At 34.7% G+C, this 25,955-nt stretch overlaps 1 protein-coding gene across 13 annotated transcripts in view; it reads left to right on the plus strand.

The window, feature by feature from the left end:
• The window catches only part of RYR3 (ryanodine receptor 3), a 245,015-nt gene that overhangs the window by 89,454 nt on the left and 129,606 nt on the right, over positions 1–25,955 (plus strand). For 12 of the 13 annotated variants that reach the window (XM_069784114.1, XM_069784119.1, XM_069784115.1 and 9 more), the window contains 15 exons: positions 1,875–2,043; positions 3,083–3,218; positions 4,908–5,003; positions 5,703–5,821; positions 8,274–8,407; positions 9,049–9,290; positions 14,354–14,546; positions 17,697–17,913; positions 18,124–18,228; positions 19,763–19,866; positions 20,321–20,404; positions 22,132–22,291; positions 22,711–22,858; positions 23,803–24,008; positions 24,693–24,867. In XM_069784114.1, coding sequence (XP_069640215.1) covers positions 1,875–2,043; positions 3,083–3,218; positions 4,908–5,003; positions 5,703–5,821; positions 8,274–8,407; positions 9,049–9,290; positions 14,354–14,546; positions 17,697–17,913; positions 18,124–18,228; positions 19,763–19,866; positions 20,321–20,404; positions 22,132–22,291; positions 22,711–22,858; positions 23,803–24,008; positions 24,693–24,867 — 2,288 coding nt within the window. Of the gene's footprint in view, positions 1–1,874; positions 2,044–3,082; positions 3,219–4,907; positions 5,004–5,702; positions 5,822–6,414; positions 6,448–8,273; positions 8,408–9,048; positions 9,291–14,353; positions 14,547–17,696; positions 17,914–18,123; positions 18,229–19,762; positions 19,867–20,320; positions 20,405–22,131; positions 22,292–22,710; positions 22,859–23,802; positions 24,009–24,692; positions 24,868–25,955 lie in introns of those variants that run through there. The other variant, XM_069784125.1, reaches the window with a different exon arrangement.

A 25,955-nucleotide genomic window follows, 5' to 3' on the forward strand; every position in this document is an offset into this window, starting at 1 on the left:
CTTTTCATGGAAAAATACAACCTTGGCCAATAACAAAACAAATGTGTTGGACATGAATATAATTTAAAGCAGTTTGTCTAAATTTGTATGTTGCTGACTGAAGAGCCTTTGCATCCTTAGGAGATGTTGAATCTTAATGAACCATTGAAAAAATGAGCATGAAAAGTTACTCTATTTATCACATTTCATCCCTAGTTTGGTGTTCTGGATTCAAGCCTCTATTTAAACAATATTATTTATGAAATAGATTTTTCCGAATCAAAATTTGACTTGCTTTTACCATATTAATGCACTTGCTTCAGCTTGAATTTTTCCAGTCCTCTTGAAGTATATGTTGTGCTTAAAAAGGTTTGTTCTACTGCTCTGTATCATCTGGCTTGCTAATTTGTGCAAAACTGTTCAGAATGTTTTCTGTCATTTGGTTTAGCTTAATTTTGACAGACCTTAGTTACCAATAAGTTTGAGACTTTACATGGAAACAGTTGTAAACTGATTGTTCTGATGAGGGATTTAGTATTCGGACAGTGAAGGGAGTTATCATGAAAACTGTCTTACATGAGTGGTTGTGTTTGACTTTTTGAATAATACCTTTAGCTATGTTAGTTTGAAAATATGGGGCATTTTGAAGCATAATTTTATTATGTTATTTCTTTTGTTACTTTTGCTCCCCTTCCCTCAATTTTTAGAGTAAATTGTTCATGACATTTATCTTGCATTACTAAACTTACGTGATAATAGCTCTTCAACAAGCAGCAATACAAAGATCTTCAATTCAGTGAAAGTTCCTTGTTTCCTTTCCTATAGCTCTTCCATACAATATGTTTTTGTCTGAAGATTTTTGGGGTAAAATACAATTCTGTGTCAATGCATATTCATTTATAATTGCTGAGATCAGCATATAAGAATACACAATGAAATCAGTAAGAATGTATGTAGTACTGAAGAAAGTATTTTTTCATAATGCTTGGCAGAAGTTTTAATTATTATGATCAAGTGGTCATCCTTGTATTACTGCCTAATAGATGAAAAAAAAAAAAGAAAAAATAGTTTATAATTAAGAATTTGCTTCCACAGAACCCACCATATGAGACTGCATTTAAAACATTACTTCTTCAGTATCACAAGGGACTATGCTACGCCTTTGTATTTCTTGTGCTGAGGATATAAAAACAGAGCCACCTCTGCCAGCAATCAGCTCCTCCAAGCTTATACTATTTATAATAATGAGTCAGACTCTGAAAAATTGGGTTGTCACCCAAGATTGAGGAAATGCTTGAAGAGGAAAGAGACAATATTTTACTGACAACTGAGATTCTTTGAAATGCTTTATGTTTTTTAAATCCCACCCTTCTTATTTTCTACATAGAGTTGATACAGAAGACCTAATTAATGGTTAGGATTACTTGTTATTTTTGTATTCTTCCTCTAGAAGACTGGGGGTGTACAGCCTCAATAACTGCTACTATTTTAGTCCATCTGCACATTATGCCTATATCATCAATAGGTTTTAAAGTATCTAAACAAAATCAGTTACTGTAAGAAAGGACTTCAGTACATCTTTCATCTGTTTCATCTTTTTGCTGACTTATATTGTTTCTTCTGCTCATTTTTTCAGTTTTTTCAATCATTCTCTCTCTTTACATCAGTGCAGAAAGGGAAATGTCATTCCACTTCAGGAAGCTCTGAGCACTGGACACCTAAACAATTGATGTTTGAATGATTTGCAATTCAGATTAGCTGTTGCTCATATACATATGTCATATGTATAGCAAGACTTGATTTAGATACCAACAGAAAATAGGCTGCTACATAATACTGTAAATTACAGTGGGAAGATGACTAATGCCACCAGTCTGTCTTCTTGTTTTCCATAGTGGAAACAACAGAACACTATCACCCTCTGCCCTGCCTATTGAGGAGATGGCTCAGACTCTGCAAGACCTGATTATTTACTTCCAGCTTCCCGAAGAAGACCTGGGACATGAAGATAAGCAAAGCAAGCTTCGGTCACTCAAAAACAGACAAAATCTATTCAAGGAAGAGGTAGAGAGAGAAGAATTGTTACATTATTTTAATTTTAAGTGTATCATGTCACAAACATTGAGAAGAACCTAAACATTATCATCTAGATGCATACATATGATTTATAATGTAAAGTTCTGTAGCTGATAAATATACATAGTAGACTGTAATGCTGCATGTTAACTTGCTGTTACGTATTTTTCACTTCCACACTTGTCACAGGCCACAAGCGTGCTCTCATAAAATTCGGTCTTAATACTTCTGAGCATCTTTAAACAGATGTCATTTTAAAAAGAGATGATTGTGACAAGAAATTTCTTTTTCAGTCTGAAGTTATACATTCTGGATACCCCAAATAAAACTGGGATCAATGATAGATGTTATTTCTGATGTCTTTTCTGTTCACTAGGGTGTGAAACAGGAACATTTTATCTCTAGAAACTGGAATAATGCTAGTTTTAGAGAAGGATATATATATTACATTAATGTAGAATTGCTCGTCTCTGAAAATGGAATAATTACACTTCTGTGTAAATAGGAAATATATTTTACAATGTTTTTAGAAGTTTGGATTGTTTGCAGGTTTTCAATACTGTTTTAGTCTCCAATCAAACTGAAATTAAAAATCTATTCTAGTATTTGAATTTGTTTATTTTACAGATATTTTATTGGACAGTAAAATTCCCACCTTTTTTAATAAACAAAAAATCCTTTGTATATAAATTTAAAAGTGGTTATTTTTTTCCTATGTAAGGAAGATTTTATGTAAAAAAGAGTTGTTCACAAAAACTATTAAAGCCTTTATTGTCAGCTTTGTTTATTCCTTACTTTTTATAATACTTAGCTGACCAAGGAACAGTATAGAATCATTCTCTAAAATGGATGATTCTGATCTAGAAAAATACATATTGAAATCTTGTAAGCACAATAGTTTGGGGGTTTTTTTATCTAAGATGGTGCAACTTTTAAATGCGTACAGGAAAAAAAAAATCTTTTAAAAGGACAACAACAAATGCTTTTTCATGTACAGTTCGCTTTCCTCTCTGTCATATGTGTTTAGGGAATGCTGGCACTAGTTTTGAATTGTATTGATCGCTTAAATGACTACAACAGCGCAGCTCATTTTGCAGGAATTGCAAGAGAAGAACATGGTACAGCATGGAAAGAAATTTTGAATCTCCTTTACAAATTGTTAGGTAAGTTCTTCAGTAATCTACTAATGTAAAAACCTAGGATATGTATTATTTATATTCTTCTTGCTGCTTCACCACCAAAGAATACTTTGTGTGTTATTCATTCTGTCATATAAATTATAGAATTTCTTCCATATACTTACTGATATTTATTACAGAGAACAGAGTTTATAGAGCAATGATATAGCAGAAAAATAAAGCTCAGCTAGGAAAAAAGATTGGTGCAGCATGCCAAATGTGTTTTTTGGGTTTTGGGTTTTTTTATTATTATTTAAATGTCAATGTACCTGTGGCATGCAAATAGGTGTGAATTATTTTAAAAATTAGAAAAAGGAAAACAGTCTTTATATATGATGCTGAAGAGAAACCTGAAAGTAATAGTCGGAACTTGTAGGTCTACTGAATCCATGTTTGTCACTTGAAGCTTAGATGTAAATGTTAATAAAAATAATTACATAAAACAGAAATTAAGAGGTTTTGGGGTTTTTTTTTCAATTTCAGTGCCATGCCTTCTAGAGCAAACTAGAGCTCTAGATGCTCTAGAGCAAAGGGCCAAAATTATAGATTAGGAGAAGTATGTATATGTGTATTTCTTTAAATCACTAATTTGATACCTGAGTTTTGTAATTCCTCATATGGGAGAATCTTGTCTTCTGATGGAGTTTAAATACATTCTAATTTCATTACAAAGTTAGTCCCAAACCATAGTAAAATATGCAAGTCGAGAGTTAGGACAAGAATAAAAGAAACCAGGGGGAGTGCTTTGAAGCATGGGGTTATTCACATAGCACAGACATGCAGGTGCTTCTGGTGAAATCTCATTGCTTTAGAAAGTAATGAGATACCATTGCCTGCATTTTAGTACAGTCTTAGGAGCTCAAAAGAAAGTTTGATGGAAAAAAAACCTCTTTAGTGCTATGTAGGCCTTTTCAGATTTTGTCTTGATTTTCTTCTGCAGGTACATCTTGAACACACTTGTTCTGATTTAATAAATATTAAGTTAATGCTTCGTAATAAATATTAATTAATGCTTCATAATAGAAATCTTTCACAATTGTATACAAAAGACTTTTTTGGGGTTTTGTATGATCAGTAATAACTTCTGGAAGAAAAAAACAGTATTGCTTGAAATACTTGAATGCTGCTGAACTTTCAAAGTGCAGTTGAATAACATAGTGTTCTGTGCTGCTGAAGACGAAAAGCTAACCATTCAATAACATGTTTTAATCAAAAAGTAGAGCTAAAGAGCAGTACACCCAGCCTGCACTTGATCTTAAAACTTCTGCATTGACCTTCCCACTCATTGGTAGGAATAAATAGAAGTGTTTCAGCCTCTTGATCATGACAGTGCTTGACATTTGCATCAAACAAGGGTGGCGGATAATTTCTATTTAAATTTAGCAATAAAATAAAACATAAATAAAACATCTTTTTGCTGAAATTCTTGTTTATCCAGTAGGTCCCTGTCAACTTAAAAAACCTACATGGTCTTCAGAAGTTATGTCAGTTTCTGATATTCAGTTTAATGAAAATCTTAATTCTTTATTACTGTAACATATGTATATTTAGGATTTGTCTGTTTATTATTTTGTGAAGTTGTTATAAAAATTGTTTAAAATATATATGATTAACATTGGTGATTTAAAAATATATATAATTATTATAAAATTATACCTTGTGGGGTTTTTCCAGCTGCTCTCATTCGTGGCAACAGAAACAATTGTACTCAGTTTTCCAGTAACCTGGATTGGCTAATAAGTAAATTGGACAGATTAGAATCTTCCTCAGGTGAGACTCACTTTTATCAATGTAAATTAACTATAAGTACACCATACACAACTGTCTTTACATTATAAATAGAGCAGTTTTCAGTGAAAACAATGTGTGTTAGAAAACAAACACACTGCATTTTTTTTTTAATTGAGCAAAGTATTCCATTTACACCGACATTTTTGTGGCATTTTTTTGGTTCTGTGCATTGGGTATGTTCAGTACCACATCCAATCAGTGTTGAATGTGACTTTGGTGAATTAATGGATTGGGTCAGACAGTATCAAGACTACTGTCCCATCACTATCAAATAACACCAGAGTTATTTGTGGGCACAAGTACAAATACCAGAGAGAGAGAAAGAAGGGGTTTTTTTCACTATGGGGTGTTCAACAAAATATCAAAATACTATACAATGCTCCCTACTAAAACCTTTATCTCTCTCATTGAAAAGAAGGAGCTAAACTTGCATTTTTCTCAAGTGGCTTTGAAATTGTTGGTTTTTTCAAAAGAAAATGGAAAGTAACAGCTTCATAATGCATTTATGTCTAATGTGGTTCACTTAGTCATATCAATACTCTTTAAAAGTATTTTCATTCTCTTTTTAGGCTAGAGAAAAGATAGCATCTCTTAAGATACTCTGTTATTTACTGAGCTTTTAGATTGTATTCAGTTGCGCAGGTTAATGACAGTGTTAATTCTGTGGTCTTCATACAGGTATTTTGGAAGTATTGCACTGCATCTTGATTGAAAGCCCAGAAGCTTTAAATATTATAGCTGAGGAGCACATCAAATCCATTATTTCATTATTGGATAAACATGGTCGCAATTACAAGGTATGTTTGGAAAAACTAAGGTTGTATTGATAGTCTTACAATGATTTGTGGAAAAAAACCCAGAGGAATGTCTACATGGAAGTATGTGATTCTAGTACCTTTAAAGGAATAAAATAACCTTGAAGTACATCTGCAAAATTGCTTTGTTGAGATTTAAAAAATGTGTAATATATAATTGCTTTTCAGTTTCAAATACAGCAAATTTGTATGACAAGCAAATAGTTAAGAAATATTGATAACCGGTTAGAACTTCAAATTTGCTGAGAAAATGAAGCGTTCTAGTAGCTGTAAACACGTGGACAGAGTAGCTTGCTTTGTGATGCAGGGCTCTGCAGAAGCAGTGAACTACCATTGTTGCATCTGCAGAAAGACAGAACTAAATCCTGCAAAGTCATTCCTAACTTGAGTAATAATAATAGTAGCAGAAAAGAACAAAATAAAATGAGAAATTGGAAGAATAATCTAAATATCTGAAAACACAGGTGTTCAGAAGAAAGAAAAAAATCCTGAGTTATATGAGAAGAAATGATGGTGGAAATTAATTTAGACATCAATGTGCAATTTATTATGACAGAAGAAGGTGAACGCAGTTTCTGGTTGCAATCAGGATGACATCTCAACACAGAGTGGGATATATAGTTTTATGTGTGTTTTTCTGACGTGAGTTTCCTTCCTCAATTAAAAAGTTATTTGAAGTACTGTTAACCTGGAGGAAGAACAAAGACAGTTTTAGTGAGCTGAAATTACTGATGTACAGGAAAAGTTAATATGGAGTACCTAAGCAACTACAGAAAAGGTAAAAGCAAGAGAAGTATTTTTAAGCATGGTTAAGGAGTATGAATGGATATAAGTACGCATAAGAAAAAAGTTGAAATTACAGCAGTAAGTTTAGCTTACTATTTTTAGCTGTTAGCAAGATTACTGTGCTGTGCCAGTCACCTGCAAAGAGAACCTTTCAGCTGGAGCATCTTAACGTAGACCTCATAGTAAGAACTTAAAGCAGAAAAGGAAAATGTTGTATACAGGAAAAGAATTAGACTGGGTAACGTAGTTGTGCATTTCCATTTGTAATGTCTTTAAAAATGAGTAAGTAATGAAATAATGTGAAGTAATGAATTTATTTATTCCTCTGGAAACAGTATATCTTGTTCTCCTGCTAGATTAGAAATTCTGTTGTGATTTAGGAAATAAGAAACAGTAATATTGTTAACCAAAATTGTCTGGGAAATTATTGATTTGAAGGATTTTTTTAAATGAAAAGCCTTGTGTCAGAAATATGGTCAGTGAGTGCATAGAGATTATTTAAATAGTTCATATGTAAATTCTGAGTTACTGATAATCATTAATCTTATTAAGACACTTTACAGCTGAGTACTCGTCAGAGTTCCTGCAGTTATTTAAGTTACTACCTCTACCCTTCTGTTAGAGGTTTCTGCCCAATAACAGCGATGGTAGAAAGGAAAATGCACAGGCTGGGACATAGCAAAGTTCACGATATATTAGCTTAAACTGGCGTTGAGGGTGGTTTTGTGCTAACCTACTGGGCAGAGAACAGGAGTGGCTAAAATAAATGTTCTGTTCTGCTGCTCCTTGTGTTGTACACCAGTTTCCAAAATGGTAATCAACAGTACGAAGATGGTTCTTTGTCTTGGAGATGCTCTCTTTGGGCTCATAGCTCAATGATTGCTTGTCAGAGCTCAAGTGCATCTTTAAGCTTCTCTGTTTCGTGCAAAAGTGTGCAGCTCTGTCCCCCAGCATTAAACAACACTATGTTGCTGTGTTCTCTCTTCCAAAACCTTTTGCTCCAGTAATCTGTGGGAGAATTATGTCAATCTCTTCCACTTTTCAGACTATGACCAAAAAAAAGGAAGCTGAAATTTAGAATAAGATCTTTCTGAAACTGTTTTGCTTTATAGTGAATTATTTTAAATGTTTTTCATTTAAAAAATAATTGGATCTCTTCACATATTGAGAACATGCTTTCGGAACTGAATCATAAGCAGTCTGAGAATTGCAGTTGAGAATTGTCCACTAATTTTGCTCAGAAAGTTTCTTGGGCTGCAGTAAATTTCTTAAAGAATTTAATTTTACATTTCAAAGTTTTAATGAGATTTAATTTAAAAAAATTATAAAGAGTTGACATACCGCTGTTCTAGCTTTACTTTTTTCTAATTGAAGTGAGAATAAGGAATCTCAAAGGATGGTTTTTTGAGGCATTTTTGAAACCCTGTGTTCTGAATTTGTGTTCCATGAATGTTTGATATCCTCTATCAGTAGTACAGACTACACTTGGTCCATATATGTGAAAAGTATTTAGAAAACAATAATGATATTATGTATTATATTCCTTCCTTTAGGTCTATTCTGAATGTAAATTAAGCTAACAACTGAATAATCATATATGCAGCTGCCTTTACCTGACTTTCTTCTGATTTTTTTTTTTTTTTTTTAGGTTCTCGATGTGCTTTGCTCTCTCTGTGTCTGTAATGGAGTTGCAGTTCGTGCCAATCAAAATTTGATCTGTGACAATCTACTGCCTAGAAGAGACTTACTCTTGCAAACACGTTTGATTAATGATGTGACAAGGTATAGTGACATGTTTTATTGTTATATTAGAAAAAAATGGAACTTGGATATCTTCAATAATTAATTGAAGAAAATACTGTAACCTAAGAGATGTTCCACAGCTTTCAATATTGACACACACACTTTAGGAAGTATTTATGTATTAACTTCTGAAAAACCCATTTTTACTAGCAATACGGCAATTGTAATGGAAACTGTGCTCAAATAGAAATTGCTAATTAATAGTAAGATCTGTTCTGAAATGGAAGGATGAAAGTTGCTTGTTTCTCATTCAAAACAGAGCATGACTTTACCTAATAATTATTACAGAGTATGTAAACATACTGTGAACTACTTGTGTGTTTTAAGACGGATTTGATTTCCTGGCAACTTCACTCCTGTGTTTTTTGATTTTGGGAAATTATCTTGTTACTCCTCTTTTGACTATAAGTTTTTCAAAGAATGGATCCTATACTTTAGAAGATGATTCTACAGCAGTCTTATAAGGTCATAAAATGGGTCACTATTTTAAATATTATAAGCAAAATGTGGACATCTACACTCTTACCATATTTGCAAAGTGAATTTGATTGTTATACAGGAATATAACTCATATGTCACGTTCTATGTTTACACTAACTGGCTTACATTTTCTTTCTTAGCATAAGACCAAACATATTTTTGGGTGTTGCTGAGGGCTCTGCACAATACAAGAAGTGGTACTTTGAGTTAATAATTGATCAGGTTGATCCATTCTTGACGGCAGAACCCACCCATTTACGAGTTGGATGGGCCTCTACTTCAGGTTATGCCCCCTATCCTGGAGGTGGAGAAGGATGGGGAGGCAATGGTGTTGGTGATGACCTGTACTCATATGGTTTTGATGGCCTTCATCTGTGGTCTGGTAAGTACTTTGTTTACTTCCACTTACTCTTACATTTAGGAGTTACCTACCTTTACTTTCAGTACCTGTTGTCCCGATCCAATGTCGGGGAAGGTTTCGATATGATCTCAGGAGCGAGATTAAGACACAAACAAGGTCAAATGCCGTATAGTCAAAATAGCTTTTATTATCAAAAGTATCAAAAGTGGAAAATGGTGGCGATAGGGTAGAATGGAAGAAAAGGTAGAAATCAAGCAAGCAGTCGGGATAGGATTGCTAGGATAGTCACCACCACGGATCCAGCAGCGTCCCGTTGGTCCTCAGGCAAGCAGTCGGTGGTGGGAGTTGCAAGGATGGTCACCACCACGGATCCAGCGGCATCCCGTTGGTCCTCAATCTTCAGTTCTTTGGTGGTGAAGAAAAGCTGCCCACAGCTTGTCTCTATGGGTTTTTATAGGGCATATTTCAATGATGTCATGCGCTGCAGGTTTCGTTTATCACACGATCTTCCCATGAGCAACACCAGATCAGCTCCAGCCCGTTTTCTCCCCTGGATGTCTCAATGGCCTGGTAATCATCCTTATGGACAGAGGAGTGTCCTGCTTAAACAGGCCATCTTAGAGACAAAGGGCTCGAGATAAGCAGTTCACAGTTCCTTAAGATGATGGTCCAGTCCCTCACACCTAACAATCTTTGAGGCAAATGGTTCAGGATAACAATTCAGTCTCTTACACCTGTGTGTATATAGCATGCTATTTTATAGTGAGGTACATTCAGAATTCCTGGATACCATGAAGTTACTTAGAATTTCAGATCAGGCTTCTTGTTTGAGATTTTAGTCAATATTGAATTATACCAATTACGCTTTTTAGCAGATAGCTTCTATTTTCATGATTTTGATCAAAAAATGGCATTTTCCAGATCTAGATCAATACTGACTTAAGTCTATCTGTTCAAAACCAAATGGATGTATTGATCTCAGACAAGTTAATTGTATATGCATCTACATTTGCATTATTCTTTCACTTTGTATCTACAGTTGAAGTAAAATTACATTATCATCCTCACACCTATTGATAGATTTGGTAAATTTAATTTAAATTTTGAGAAGTAGTTTCATAAAAGATAATTGTGGCAATTAGAAATAAGAATTGCTACGTTACTACCAACTTCATTTGGGTTTAGAACATAAATTTCTGTGGTGTAATATCAAACTGAAAACCTGTAGTTGCTATGCTGTTTGAGTAAATATTTTTCATGTTATTATCTAAAATAGGCTTAACAGAAAAAAATGGAGCTTTTCTAGGAATGCTTCTTAATGTGTGTAGTAATCTAGGAGACTCTTAATTAGTACTGCAGTGAAGTGGTTACACTTGCAATTTATAAAGAAGGGAGTTAATGGATGCCAACAAATGTATATTTTGTGGTCACTTGAAGATCAGTGAGGGTAAACTTGTGGTCTTATTTGCCATTCTTTGTTCAAGCAAGGTGAAGATGTTAGTGGGCAGAGTTAAGGAAAAAGTGGAAGTCGTCACCCATGCAGTCAAGAGTAGATTTGAGTAAGAGCTCTAGAAGAGTAAAAGGAATTTACAGGAGGGCTCATTTGTAGTGTTGCAGTTCAAATAATTTTTGTAATAATGAGTGTGTTATAAAGAGTAACCACTGAGGAAAAAGGAGAAAACAAGAATCTGATTAGGATGCTTTGGAGAGGGATTAGTGAGAGCCCTCTGGAGCACATAGTTAGCTGGAAAGTGGCTTTGGAGCTACAAGCAAGGCTGTTGGCTTTTGTGTGGTTATCCCTCCCCCAGTACTATATCCAGGGAGAGGGAACTAGAATATACTTTTTGTAAAGAGACAGGTTTGTCACAGCAGAATACCTTTTGACTGTGTCAGTGTATGTTCCTATAGAAACAACTAGCAGAGTGCTATTGGCTAATTGTAAGAATCAAATGGCAACAAAGGAAATTCTGATGGTTGGGTTTGCTTTCTTAAAGTTCCTAAATACTTTCTAAATAAGGAACATTTCAGAGAAGAAATAATGCATAAGGCTATAAAATAAGAAAATATTGAGGTAATTAGTTGTATACCCTCAATTACATCATCTGGTATCTTTGTAACACCATTCTTAATTGAACTATCAATAAGTAATGAAAGGAGATAGAAAAGCAGTAGGAAGCGAAACAGTTGCTAAAATTTCTAGAAGATTTTACATATGCATTCTACTTACACAAATATTTAAAACAGAGCTCTGGCAATTAGGTTTTGTACCTAAAATGTGTAACAATCTATCTTAATTGGTAAAGGACTTCATTCACATAGAAGATTTTGTTAAGAATATAGATGAAACTGGAGGATCACCTTTTATTAACACTGTATTAATACAGTCTAAAATTGTATTTTCTTTGGCTTATACCTTTGTTAATCATGAATTGTTTGAGAGCAAATTTTATTGGCTGGGTCTCTGCCTCAAGATAAAATTGAGATGAAAACTGAGTTCATTTTCCAGAATGAGATGTGGACATTTTTTTCCAGTCAGTCAGTTTGGGCCACCTCTTCTCTGAAATGTTGAAACATTGAGTTGGGAATGTAACATTTTGTTGTAAAGGAAATTTTGTAACAATTTGTTTCACCAGGAATTTAGCTTTCTATGTTTCTTGTAGAAGTCTTTTAAAATTTGTTCAGAAGACTTAAAAAAACCTTCAGTATCAGCACACTCAATAGATTTGTCTTAATTTAATAGTTTTGTTTCTTGCGTGTGTAGCCATCCATGAGCATTCAGAAGTTTTTTGGGGGAAAAAAGACATTATTTCAGTCCTTGTGTGTACAGTCTTTAATTATGAAGTAGCATGTTCTTTTTCCTTCCAGATGTCTCTTGTATACACAGTAAATGATGGTTATTTTTTAGCTTGTTCAATTCGTAGCTTGTGCTTTATTTACGATACACTATTTAAGGCATGTATTAAAAATCATTAATTTCCCAATATTTCTTTGTGCCTTGAAATGCCATATACAGCTAAGTACTCTTTAATTGTTCAGAAAAGAATAGTGTGGGGCCATGCAGTGAAAAGGTGTGTGGTAAATACAGCATACATAAGTACGCTGAATTCGATTTTATGGCCTTAGTTCTAACATTTCCTTATTTGGGTGTTGACTTTTCAATTCTATTAGCATTGTTCCAGCATAGGATTTTGTATCTAAAATATCTGTGTGTGCGTGTGCACGCACATAATTCAATACTTTTTTTCAGCACTACTGAACAATTCTCAAATGACAGAAATAATGATTTTTGGGAGTAGGCTGGGAGACATCTGTAATATACTCCATTAGAAATGGCTGAATAAATCATTAATACAAAATTAAACACTAACTGAACCTCAGAAATATAGTGCTGGAAAGTCTCTTAAATCTCATCTCCTGCAGTAAGGGAAAACTCAGAGTACTTAAACTGTCCTGAACAGCTGACTTGACTTTTTCTTAAGAAGTTCCAAACACAGTAATTTGGAATAGTGCTTAACTGCTTAATTAGTCTTGCTCTACAGTTAAAATACAATGTTTTCAAGGAACTGTTTCAAAAGGAATTCTGAAGAGATATTCCTTGGCTAAAAATATACTCAGATACTCAAGTGCGATTGAAAACCTGCAGTCACCTGTGAATGTGTATAGTTAGATTACTTCAGATATATTATCTCGAGTTAATTGTTATTATAATTGCTGAGTCCTGTGCATGGCTGTAAGATTCCACCTTCCCAGGTAGGGAAAAGCTCCCTCTCTTTACTGTATGGCTGTAGTTGATAAAGAAAACCTGGCCTATTAAATTCTTGGTCTGTTTTTTGATAACTCAGTATACCATTCCACCTCTTGATACTGTAAACCTGGATATTGGTCATAAACACAGCTCCAGTAGAATTATAGAATCATAGAATGGTTTGGGTTGGAAAGGACCTTTAAAGAACATCTAGTCCAACCCCGCTGCCATGGGCAGGGACATCTTTCACTAGACCAGGATGCTCAAAATCCCATCCAACCTGGCCTTGAACACTTCCAATGACAGGACATCTGCAACTTCTCCATGGAACCTGTTCCTGTGCCTCACCACTGAATATTCACAGATATGTGAATCTGGTATTTCACAAATAACTAATGAAAAAAAAAAAAAATCAATGTTAGCTTTTTATAAAGAGGGCATGATTTACTGTGCCTCAGTACTCTTGCATCAGGCTACAGCGTTGTCCTGGTTTCAGCTGGGATAGAGTTAACTGTCTTCCTAGTAGCTGGTACAGTGCTATGTTTTGAGTTCAGTATGAAGAATGTTGATGACACTGATGTTTTCAGTTGTTGCTCAGTAGTGTTTAGTCTGAAGTCAAGGATTTTTCAGCTTCTCATGCCCAGGCAGTGAGAAAGCTGGAGGGACACAAGAAGCTGGGAGGGGACAGAGCCAGGGCAGCTGACCCAAAGTGGCCAACAGTGTATTCCATACCATGGGATGTCACATCTAGTATAGAAACTGGGGGGAAGGGGGGGGCAGGGAGAAATCGCTGCTCAGGGACTAACTGGGTGTCGATCAGCGGGTGGTGAGCAATTGCACTGTGCATCACTTGTATATTCCAATCCTTTTATCATTTCTGCTGTCATTTTATTAGTGGTATCATTATCATTATTAGTTGTTTCTTTTCTGTTATATTAAACCATTCTTATCTCAACCCACGAGTTTTACTTCTTTTCCTGATTTTCTCCCCCATCCCACTGGGTGGAGGAGAAGTGAGCGAGCAGCTGTGTGGTGCTTAGTTGCTGGCTGGGGTTAAACCACGACAAGTGTGAACTTGAGTGATTTCAGCTGAGCACTTTCTGTCTTGCAAACAGTGTCAGAGGTCTCAAGTGATTTTCACAATTTATGCACCTTCCTGCCACATATCAATTTGAGGAAAGTTGACTCACTGTCTCTAAAAGTAGAACCATTCAAGGGCAAGATCATGTCTTCATGACTATGAACAAAAAACTTGATGGTGTTTTTGAGGAAATAATTTCATTGTTAAACCTGTGAGAGTCTGCTTAAAGCTTCTGATTACTGAATACTTTCATCCTAGGTCGAGTTCCCAGAGCTGTGGCATCTGTCAATCAGCATTTATTAGCATCTGATGATGTGGTTAGCTGCTGCTTGGATTTAGGTGTACCCAGCATTTCATTCCGCATTAATGGACAACCTGTACAGGGAATGTTTGAGAACTTCAGTACAGAAGGGTTTTTCTTCCCTGTTGTAAGCTTATCAGCAGGTGTAAAGTAAGTACAACTTGATTTTAATTGTTGTTTTCTTTGCTGTCCTGTCACACAAAATATTGTCCAAATGCATGTATGATTTGTTTTGTTGTTTCAGTTCTGTCCAACCAGCAACTGGGAGGGAGGGAGGCAGGCAGGAAAGTACTGATTTGTTTAGTGATGATTTCAATTCAGGGTGAAATGTGAGCCTGTTAGCAATTTGACCAAGTCACAGTGTCTGAGAATTATTATTTTATGGGTATTTGGTGACCTAGGGGAAATGAATTTTGTCTGATGCCAATTATCAGTAAAAAAAAGCACATTAGAAACATAGCATCACATTTGGCACTAATTAAAATTCTCGCTGGCTTTCTCAGCAGGAAGTAAAAAACCTAAATCATCATGAAAACTGCTACTATGTTCACAATAGGAAACACAAAGAACTGATGAGATGCAGTTTTGGAATATCATTACTAATATTGCCCATTTCTTACCTGTTTTGTAGCTAAAATACTGAGATTTGAACTTACCATTTTCAGGCTTTTGTTGTTATCTCACCTTTAAGTCATTCAGAAAATCTTCTGCAAAAGTCAGCCTACTTCAGTGGCCAAAATACTTGTGTTAACATTACAAAGCTGACACAACAACAAAAGACTAGCTCTTGCACTGTTGTTATAACCTGACCAATTTCTGTTCAGTTCATCTTAGAGCATCTTTATTGCTGGTATTGACAGGCAACAACTTTAGGAAGGAAAGATGTAATTAAGGAGAATTCTTCAGTAAGAAAGGTTGGGATTTTTCTGTCTTTTGTAGGTTGAGCATGAGTTCTGCATAAAATGGATAAGTTATAAAAATTTTTCACTATGAAAAAATACTAATGGTCTAGATGCCAAGCTTAGAAGAAACAATCAGGAGTGGAGTAAGAGATTGTGGTGAAGGAGTGAAAAGATGCAAAGGGCTGGCTTTTATCTAAAGGAGGATTTCTCTTTTACGTGGTAATTTTTGAGAAATGAAGGTTTGGTATGGCCAGAATAGACAGTATATAGCTTTCATAAGTGTAAGAAAGCTCAGCTTATAAATGGTTCATACATTTAACAATTAAGAAAAAAGAAATCTTTGTTTCTCTGAGGTGAAGTAAATCAGATAACTAGTTCTCTGTGGGCTTTTCCTTCTGTGATCAATACATAAATACTTTGAACATCTCATGCTTAAGAGAGCCTCCCAGGTGAGAATACTAACAGAGACCAAACAGCATAAAGGAGGCCTGGAAAGGAGTAACAAATCAATTTTCATTTATTCCCAGGGAGTGACCCTGCTATGTAGCTGCATTAGTACAAGAGCTTTTGAGAACATTCATTACTTTTTCCTGTAAGAAAATTAAATTCGTGTAATTATTTTTCTTGATTCTTATTTGATGTTGTTTGTGTATTTTGTGAGAGCATTTTCTCTTGTAGTTAATCATAGCTGATGACAGTAGCGGGTTATATGTCATCTTCTGTGTCTGTTAATATCAGAGAAATGTTATTGCATGGGAATCCCGAGTTCATGAGTAGAGGAGAGTGTTCTGCACTGGACACAAACCCTTTATGTTTCTATTTCTGTTGTGGCTTATCTGCTTTTTTTTCTGCTTTCTGTGGCTTTCTCAGTCTCTGATTCTGAGAGTAATCGAAAGGTCTGAACATTTATTTTAAAATGAGACAGAAAGCCACAGCTTCTTGGAGTGTTTAGGTTTTTAAAAGAGAGTGTGCAGCTTTAGGAGGATATAGTGGGTGTGGAAGTTTAGATACTGCAGTGAAGAGCAGGGAGAAAACAGGCATCAGAAGGAATGAGAACATCATAAAGATCAATGAGATTGAATGGTTTGCTACAACTTGGAAAAGTTGACCAAGTTGGCAGGAAGCAAGGAAGTATTTACTGGGGAGTGGTCAGCAAGGGAAGAATTGCATGAGAGTTATTTCATTTCAATTTTCTTTTACTTTTGTCTGTTTAGGAAGTTAGTCTTCTAGGTCTTCAAATAATATTGATCTCCTTTTTATTTTTAAAGTATTTTATCTGTGTGGGGGCTTGCCATAAAGAGAGGTCTAAGCTCAAAGTTGTCATCTCAAATATTTAGCTGCCTTGGGAACATCCAAATATTTCAAACAATGTATTCTTAAAATGAAATTAGAAGGTTCAAGCTTAGTAGAAGTAATCAATAATAATGTATTTCTTGTGGACATTGAGCTGTTTCAGATATTTGTGACTTGTGCTTATGTACATCCTGTTTGAGAAAACTTGTGTGTCTTAATTTTTCTCCTCTTTTATTATTAATGTCTCTCACTATCAATGAAGTATGTTGATCTGATAGTTCTAGTATTTCTAGAAGTGTAAGTAAAAAGTGGTAGAGGCTTTTGGTCACCCCATCAATACAAATATATGGGCTATTTCCTAGAGACAACAATTGTTTTTAATTTTCTGTGTAGGCCTCTAGAGTTTGCCTACATGAGGACCATGAAGTATGAAGTTGAATAGTTTCTTTGTTGTTTTTCCTTGTATACTCTTAAATCTGTATGAAACATATATATCTGAGGAGAAGCAGAAAACTTTAGGGGTTTAATGGAAATCTTAGTTATGCTTCTGAAACTCATTCCCAGTTGTAGTACTGGGTATAATTTTGTTTGCTTGATTTATGTATTATGATCATAGTGGGGGTTTTTTACCATACCCTCTGTTTTTTTTCCTCATGTGTCAACTTCCTGCATGAGTGCACTGAGAAGTTGCTTTAAAACTTTTAAGTACTATATAAATAGTCCCTATGGGATCTTTTAGAGTAACAATCCAATTTAAATTAGATTTGTGTTTCCACATAATTTAAATGCATTTAAAATTTCACAGTTTACAACAATTTGATTCTAAGTAAGAAACTTTTTTTTTTTTAAGTATGCTGCTGCATTGAATAATTATTTTTGCTTTGGCCAAAACAAATTTTCAAAAAATAGTGGGTAGGTGATGATGTTATTGATAGTGTCTGCTACTATGAATGCTTGGTAACTTTTTGGTGTTTATCAAAGCATGAAATACATCTGCATTTTTGTAAATGCTTTTCAAATAAATGTTTAAGTTTCTAAATTTTTTTATATAATGTTAGTATATGCTGACTATTTAGGAGTATAATTTCTTTATTGAAAATTGCAGAGTTCGTTTCTTACTGGGTGGACGTCACGGAGAGTTTAAATTTCTGCCTCCTGCTGGCTATGCTCCCTGTTACGAAGCGTTGCTTCCAAAAGAGAAGATGAAACTGGAACCAGTGAAGGAATATAAGAGAGATTCTGATGGAGTGAGGGATTTGCTGGGTACAACACAATTCCTCTCCCAAGCCTCCTTTATCCCTTGTCCGATAGACACTAGTCAGGTATGCTAAGTATGCAATAATGGGATTGTAAAATATGGCTTAACAACATTTAAATTTGCAATATAAAAACTAAGCTAGCTTGCCGGCTTTCTTAGCAATTAATCATTTGTGTGTTGTGGTGTATTTAACTGAACTAGATGATCTTGGATCTACAAGGTGTGGTAACTGGAACCTTTTCTTATTTGTGGAATTATTATGCTCTTTTCTTAGATTGCCCTTCCTTTTCATCTTGAAAAGATCAGGGACAAACTAGCTGAAAATATCCATGAACTGTGGGGAATGAATAAAATAGAACTGGGCTGGACATATGGCAAGGTATGTTTTGAATGACCTGTCTGGGTACAGTCACTTATATTAGGCTAAGTCTTCTACCAGAACACCTGGACTTGGAAGTTGAACAGAGTATTTAATGGTGGTTTATACATTACTAACAATAGATGACATGTAAGCTGGCAGGAGACAGTGATATTACCTACTGATTACAAGGCAAATCTGGAATATAAATAAGGTACATATTTTAGGATTCTAAGTAATTAACCATTTGAAAATATCTTAACTGAGAAACATACTAGCTATACCAAGATGGAATTCTACTGAAAATCATACCGATAGTGAGTAACTCCTCACCTAACTTTTGTTACTGTAGTGTTGCGGATCAAAGAGATAACAAGCAAAAAGTCCATTGTGGAAATTTGCTTCTGTTGGTAATGGGGACAGGGTTTTGGTGACTTTTGTAATCGTTTAAATTCCTCAAAGCTCAGGTTTTTTATTTAATTAGTTACATTTAAAACATATCGTTATAATGATCCCTTATAATGTGGTATAACCTAACAGCTTGAAGAGAGTAAGGCCATCTGGTAGGTATTATTTAAATGCATGTGACAAGGCATTCCCTGCCCAGTGGATGTCACCAAATGAAAAACAGTTAAAAGGGTAGGACAAGAATATTATATTCAGAATATTGTATTAAATTCAACAATTATATTAAAATTGGTACCTTCCCCTAGTAATATAAAATTCTGAAGACTGTATTCTGCCTTTAATTTAGATTATTTCATCTTACTTCTTTTCAAATTCACATTTACTGGGGTAGTCTTCCATGTGCCCATCACAACTGTATCCTGCCTCAGAAGAATCTTTTTCCTTCTCTTACCTTCTGCTGTTTTTACTTATGGACTTGATTTACCTTTTTCTTCAATAACTCTATCATACTATCTGCTAAAATGTCATTGCTATTGAAATTCTGAGCTTTGATAACCTTTTTAATGTATGTGAGCTTTGGCAATTGAAAAATTTTTTTCTATGTGAAATGTCATAACTCTTAGTTGCCATCAGGATAGAAGCACTTGGCATTGAGTGAAAGAGCTTGTTTAATTAAGAGTCAGGTAAGTATTCAAAGACTTGCGTCGATATCAGAAAAAGAATGTTCTGCTTCATTATTCCAGTAGACTTTGGAAAACATTACCAAATGATTCTTTAAGGTTTTTGAATCGGAATATGTACAATAGATCAGATTGTGCTCTATTGAGCATATATTGCTCAGGCGTTCAGCAGAAATGTACATTGAGTTTACAGGCTCGCTTCCTAGTGTTTCATGTGTTTATGCAGAACACATGAAATAGCTATATTTCTTCTGATTTTGTTGGTTATGGAGGAGTACTTACTGTGTGCATTATAAATGAATTATGGGAAAGTTCATTTATATAAAGATGAGTAACTGTCATTGAGCAAAGATAATTGGTATTGTTTACAACGTCTTCATTATTGCAAAGAATTAACTGATTTTTTGCTCTGACTCTGGCTTGAATCTGGTATCAGGAAAGTACTCTGTTCTGTTGCTTTGTTGCAGATACGGGATGATAATAAAAGGCATCATCCTTGTCTTGTGGAATTCTCAAAACTACCTGAGACAGAGAAGAATTACAATCTACAAATGTCAACTGAAACCCTCAAGTGAGCTTTACATTTAAAAGAAAATAAAGTGGTGTTTTAAAATTTTTATTCAAGCACTTCATTCTGTTGTAAGATATAAATACATTAGAATATCTCATTCAAAGTGTGTTCTGCTAACTTTGCTAGAAGTTCCAGGAATACATTCAGAGCGATTTAGAAAAATCTTGTCTCTACAGAGATGCAAAGGAAAAAACAACACCAAATCCTGTTGGTTTTAATAAAGTGGCATAATTTTCAAGCCACAGATTTGTACCTTTTTAGACTTTGAAGGTTTTATTTATTATTTTTGATAAGTTAAAATATTTGGGGTTTAAAATGTCATTATTTTGAATTACTTCCCTGGTTTTTAAATGTCATTAGTTCGGTGTATTTATACTAAAACCGAAAGAAATTTATAAAATGGGTGAGCGATATAATGTTGTGTTTCACTACTGCCATTTTTATATGTTGGCAGAACCCTTTTGGCCCTTGGATGTCACATTGTTCATGCTCATCCAGCAGCTGAGGAAGATCTTAAAAAAGTCAAACTTCCTAAAAAGTAAGTACCTTATGATAACTGTTATATATTATTTGTAACTACAAGGTATTAATTAAACAAAAATATTGCAAGGTAACTTAAAAAATACTTGATGTGAACCCCATACTCACTACAGCCTTACAGAGCACATGGTTGGTCACCTTTCCTGTGAGGAGGGTTGACTGAATACTGCTGCATTGCATCACCTTGTGGAGTGATTCACAGACACCCAGATAGTCACATACTTAAACCAAATGCAATTATATCTGTGTTACATGATCTTAGAATACATACTACAAAGTTAAAAGCAACATTTCAGTGCTTTTCTATTGGTAGCAAAGAACAGTATATGCGTATGATGGTAAATTGATCTGCTTGAAAGAGGATATACCGTTTTCCCATAACTCCTGTTTTAATTTGCACCTCTCTTTCCCTCCTCTCCAAGAAAAGGTTTGTTAAACATACACACATTTCCAGAGACATTATTAATGCATTTCTTTAAAGAAGAAAAAAAACCCAGAAAATTACTCTTCTTATAAAGTTGCACGTATGTAGATTATTGCATAAAATACAATGGGTTTTTTGCTATAGTTTTTATTTGGTAGCTAAACTATTGCAGTCGGAACTAAAATAGTTGAATGATCTTTATTATGTAGACATCTTTAAGTCATCAGTAGTAATCACGCCAAAAGTGGCAAAGATTAATCAAAGATTAACCTGTATTTTAGCCTGTAGGGATTCTGTAGTCCTCCTGGGACAGATTAAAGCCCTGTCCTGCAACAAAACTTGAAGACAGAAACAGTGATTTGGATATTTGCCATTTCACATCAGTTTATCAACCCACTAGATGTCTTTTTTCCTGAAACAGCTTTATCCATGAGAAGCAATGTTAGGTTTCTAAAGAGGGCAATAAAATAAATAGTTTTATGACATGGGAGATGGTATCTTGATCCAGTTGATGGCATTAATTAAAAAAAGGAAAAGAAGAACCTTTCCCAAGGGTCATACTGCAGGCAGTCTATCATAATACTGTTTTGATACTATTGTCTTCAATAACAGAACAAATAAATCTTAGTTTCTAACTCTTGTTAAAATATCTAGTGCTTACATGAATCATCCTAACAAATGGGAATGATCTGATTTGAGCAAGAGGGAGTCTGCATATATCTGAACCAGCAGATTAGTCTTTGTATTATGTGGAAGGGTTGGAGAGGGTAGTGTCTACTATTAAAAAACTAGTAAACTTATTATTCAATGAAAAGGTGGGAAGAACAATAGTTAAAATATGTTTTCTTCTGTTGGAAAAATGGTAACACAATCTTTGTAGACTAGTTTATAAAAGATACCATACTTAATAATGCGTAAAAAATAATTTCGTAAGAAGTCATCATGCAGATCTTTAAAACAGAAATTACTTGAAAGGTTTAAATGAATAATATAAAAAATATAAAGAGTACTCAATAACAATTTGGTTTTTTTGTAACAATCATTTAGGGATGCACATACAGATCTGGGTCACATTTAATTAGATAGGGCGCAAGTATGTGGAAAATTCGACTCTTTGCTAGAATACAATTTATATGCTAGTCAATGACCAAATGCAATGCAGGATTTTTGCGAAGAAATAGGAGAGTGGGAGGTTGAAAAGTGGAGAGACAAAGTGAACCCCACCCTATGAATGCCACATGGAAAACTTTAAATACCATCAGTGGGGTATCTTGACTCTGTTTTCCTTTGTTGACTTACAGTTACATGATGTCAAATGGATATAAACCTGCCCCCCTTGATCTTTCTGAAGTGAAATTGTTACCTTCTCAAGAATTTCTAGTTGACAAACTAGCAGAAAATGCACATAATGTCTGGGCAAAAGACAGAATAAAGCAAGGATGGACCTATGGCATTCAGCAGGTAAGGACTTCTTTAGATGCATTTGGAATAAGTAAAGAACATGAGATTTTGTTTTCTAGAACATCCGTTGGGAGTGTTAAATAAGAGGATAAATACTTAATGTCATGTAATGTCTGGAAAAGGTAGAGGGTGTGGGGAGCAGGAAAAGAAGCCTTGCCCATGCAAGTCTGAGTAGGTTGTCAGACCTGCATGGCTGCAGCTGCAGGATCTATGAGAATATATTTCCATACTTCTCTTGTATTCTTGTCTAGGTTTTTAATATTATAAACAATTGGGCTTGCATTCATGGAACTGTTCTTCATTAATATTGTTTCTTTCCTTTAATCTTAACATTATTTCAGAATACACTCTGTCTCATTATACAATATCTTTGTGATGTTTAACAGAATTTTCTTGTTCTTTTTTATTACCCCTTTTAGGATCTTAAGAACAAACGTAATCCTCGGCTAGTGCCATATGCATTATTAGATGAACGTACCAAAAAATCAAACAGAGATAGCCTCCGTGAAGCTGTTAGAACATTTGCAGGCTATGGTTATAGTATTGAGCCACCTGACCAAGAGATAGGTATGTACTTTCAATAACAGTCATGGCCTTTTTTTCTCTCAGTGCTGGCAAAAAAACATAAAACACTGAAATAGATAGGGAAAACATAAGATATGAATTAATAGTAGTGTATTTTTGCAGTGGACTTTAATGAAACATGCAAATATACTTTGTAATTGACTTGTGTATTACTTAGATACTTTTAAAAGTTTGGTTGTAGTTAATACAATAATTGTAATTTCCATGATTTTTAGATTGGAGAAAATCTGGAGTATGAGTGGACATACTGGTTTTCATTTGGAAATAATGAAGGAAAGAACATAATATGGGATTCATTTAAAAGAATATTTTTCCATGGTATGCAGATTAGGTTTGACTACTTCAATTCAAACTCAGTTCTTAAGAAGTAGTCAAAGATGTGCACCAAATTCAGTAATTTTTTTTTTAATTGAAATCAGGAGCAGAAGTTTGTTCAGAAGTTTTTCTTCATATTTACTATACTGTTGTAATTTTTTGTCAAAAATCCAAACAAAACCAAAACTTATTTGACAGGTTTTTTTAAATGTTCTAAATGTATTGGCTTGTGTAGGAAAGTATTTTGTTGTATTGTAATACTGCATTATTGCATTGGATTGTATTGCATGTAGTAATCTTACACTTCCGATGTTTCCTCTAGTCAGTTTTGTGTTTGGGGCTCTGTGTTGAGTGATAGTTTGAAATATTCTGATTCCAAATAGCAGATAATCAGTCATCCTGTATAGAATTAGAATGTGGTAGCTTCTGTGTGCTGATTACTATTCCTCCGTTTTTAACATTTACTGTGAAGGTTCTTAAACATGCAATGATAGATAATGGCTGTTTTCAGAGACAGAAAATGCTGTGGATAGATGAAAAGCTAAAAAGTGGCATTTATAGCTTAATCTAATTAGAAAAGGTGGGGGGGTTTTCTCTGTTTATTTTTACAGCTGACCAAACAGTGGAAAAAGTCAGCATCGACAAGATACGATTTTTCAGAGTAGAACGGTCTTATGCAGTGAAGTCTGGAAAGTGGTATTTTGAATTTGAAGCTGTGACAGGTGGAGATATGCGTGTTGGCTGGGCCAGGCCAGGCTGTCGACCTGACATAGAGTTGGGAGCTGATGATCAAGCATTTGTGTTTGAAGGAAGCAAAGTTAGTACATCTTTATCTTTTTTGACCTATGAACAGGCTAGGCAGAGAACTATAGTATAGTTTTCCTCTGTATACTCCAGATCAGCTACTTCATATAAAGATATCTCTGTGCTCTGTTTCATGCTGGATAGTATCTGCATTTCGGTTCTGGTCATTGAAATTACGCTAACAAAGGTCTCTTGGTTTGTATCTGTCTTCCTAGGATATACGCAACTGAATAAAGAAGTCTGTCGTAAGCATAAACAAAATACAGCATTCGCTTCCTTTTTTTTATAAGTGGTGTTTTAAAAAAATAAAACAAAGTTTCTTCAATGACTGGAAGAGAGAACCACAGTTCTGTTTTCCCTTTTCTGTCTTTTCTGCTTTCTGCACATTCTTTCTTCCCAAATTTGACTCCTAAAGGACCAGAAGGATGATAATGTCACTGCATGCGAGAAGTGGAATCCACTGGACAGTGGTTATCATCCAGGTTCTAAATTGCTGTTTGCTTATTACTGAAGTTAGGGTGCCTTAGTTTCTCTATGTGAAGTAACTAAGATAATAATTAAATTAATTATTTAAAAGCCATCATCAGTACTGCTTGAAAATTACTTTGAGACCCTGGAAGGTGAAATATTTGTTTTACTTTATGTGTCATTTTTTTTAATTTTAGCACGGTGTTTATTTACTTGTTTTTTTGTTTAGGGACAGCGTTGGCATCAAGGCAGTGGATTCTTTGGACGAAGCTGGCAGCCAGGAGATGTGGTTGGTTGTATGATAAACTTGGATGACAAATCAATTATCTTTACTCTGAATGGAGAGTTGCTTATAACCAGTAAAGGTTCAGAACTTGCATTTGCTGACTTTGGAATAGAAAGTGGTAATTTTCTTTTTATAGTTACATGGTTATGAGAACACAAAACAAAACCCAGAAAAACTAGTCTGTCATAATGGCTTAGTGAGCTAAGAAATCATATTTCACTGACATAAACCTTCAGGCTATGCTACACATTAAGTTCATAAAAATATATTTTAAGAGCGCTTAGATGGCACAAATTTTTATTTTTTTTTTCCTTTAACGACAAGTAGATACTAATGGGGTTTCAGCAGAATGGGTAAGTTTTCTTCGAGCCTTGCTAGGCTTACTCACAGGACTGAATTTCAGCGTTAAGAAGAAGTGGTAATAATAAGCACCTTGAAAAATTACCAAAAGCTGAAAATATAGTCTCCAATTATCCTACTGGAGCATACACGTATTATGTTCTTGTCTGTGAAGGACAAAATGTGGACTATGTGGTGAGAGGCTGCACCAAAAAAACCAAATCTTTGCAACGTAAATTGAGTCTGATCTGTAATTTTTTTTTTCTCTGTCCTATGCATAGCTTGCCTGCATTTCTCGTTTTCCTGGACTATTTCTCCTCTTCTGTTTTCAACCTTCGCTTTTTTGAACCATAGTGTCTACATGACTGTATTGAAGGAGGCAGGGAATATTTTCAAACAGTTTTGTTTTATTTTTTAGTTGACATTTTCTCTGGAATCAGTAGTAGCTTCATGCCTGTTAGTAATTGCCAGAAGACTTTGCACTTGACCATTGATACAGTTTGTCTAATGGTAGAGAATGAGGGGCTGCCTTAAGAGAGCTCCTCTGAAGGCTTGAAGTTGAAGTGTAGGAGAGAAATTTTTTCCTTTAGAGGTTGAACTGTTGGCTTTTCCCTGAAGTTGCTCCAATTTCTGTTTCCTGAGAGATGGACAAAAATTCAACAGCTTTCTTCCCTGTTTATTGGCTGCTACAGGTATATGGAGATCAAAAAAGTTCTGTCATAAAAAATTCCAGCATTAAAGAAGTGTGTATTTGTCCATCATGAATGATGGAGGGATGAAGGTTGGCAACAAATTTATAGCTACTGGTGGCAAACTAAATTTTTAACAGATATACTAGGATATCTGAACCTCATCTCAAAGTCCTTT

Source organism: Haliaeetus albicilla, chromosome 5 (assembly GCF_947461875.1).
Source record: "Haliaeetus albicilla chromosome 5, bHalAlb1.1, whole genome shotgun sequence".
NCBI lineage: Eukaryota > Metazoa > Chordata > Aves > Accipitriformes > Accipitridae > Haliaeetus > Haliaeetus albicilla.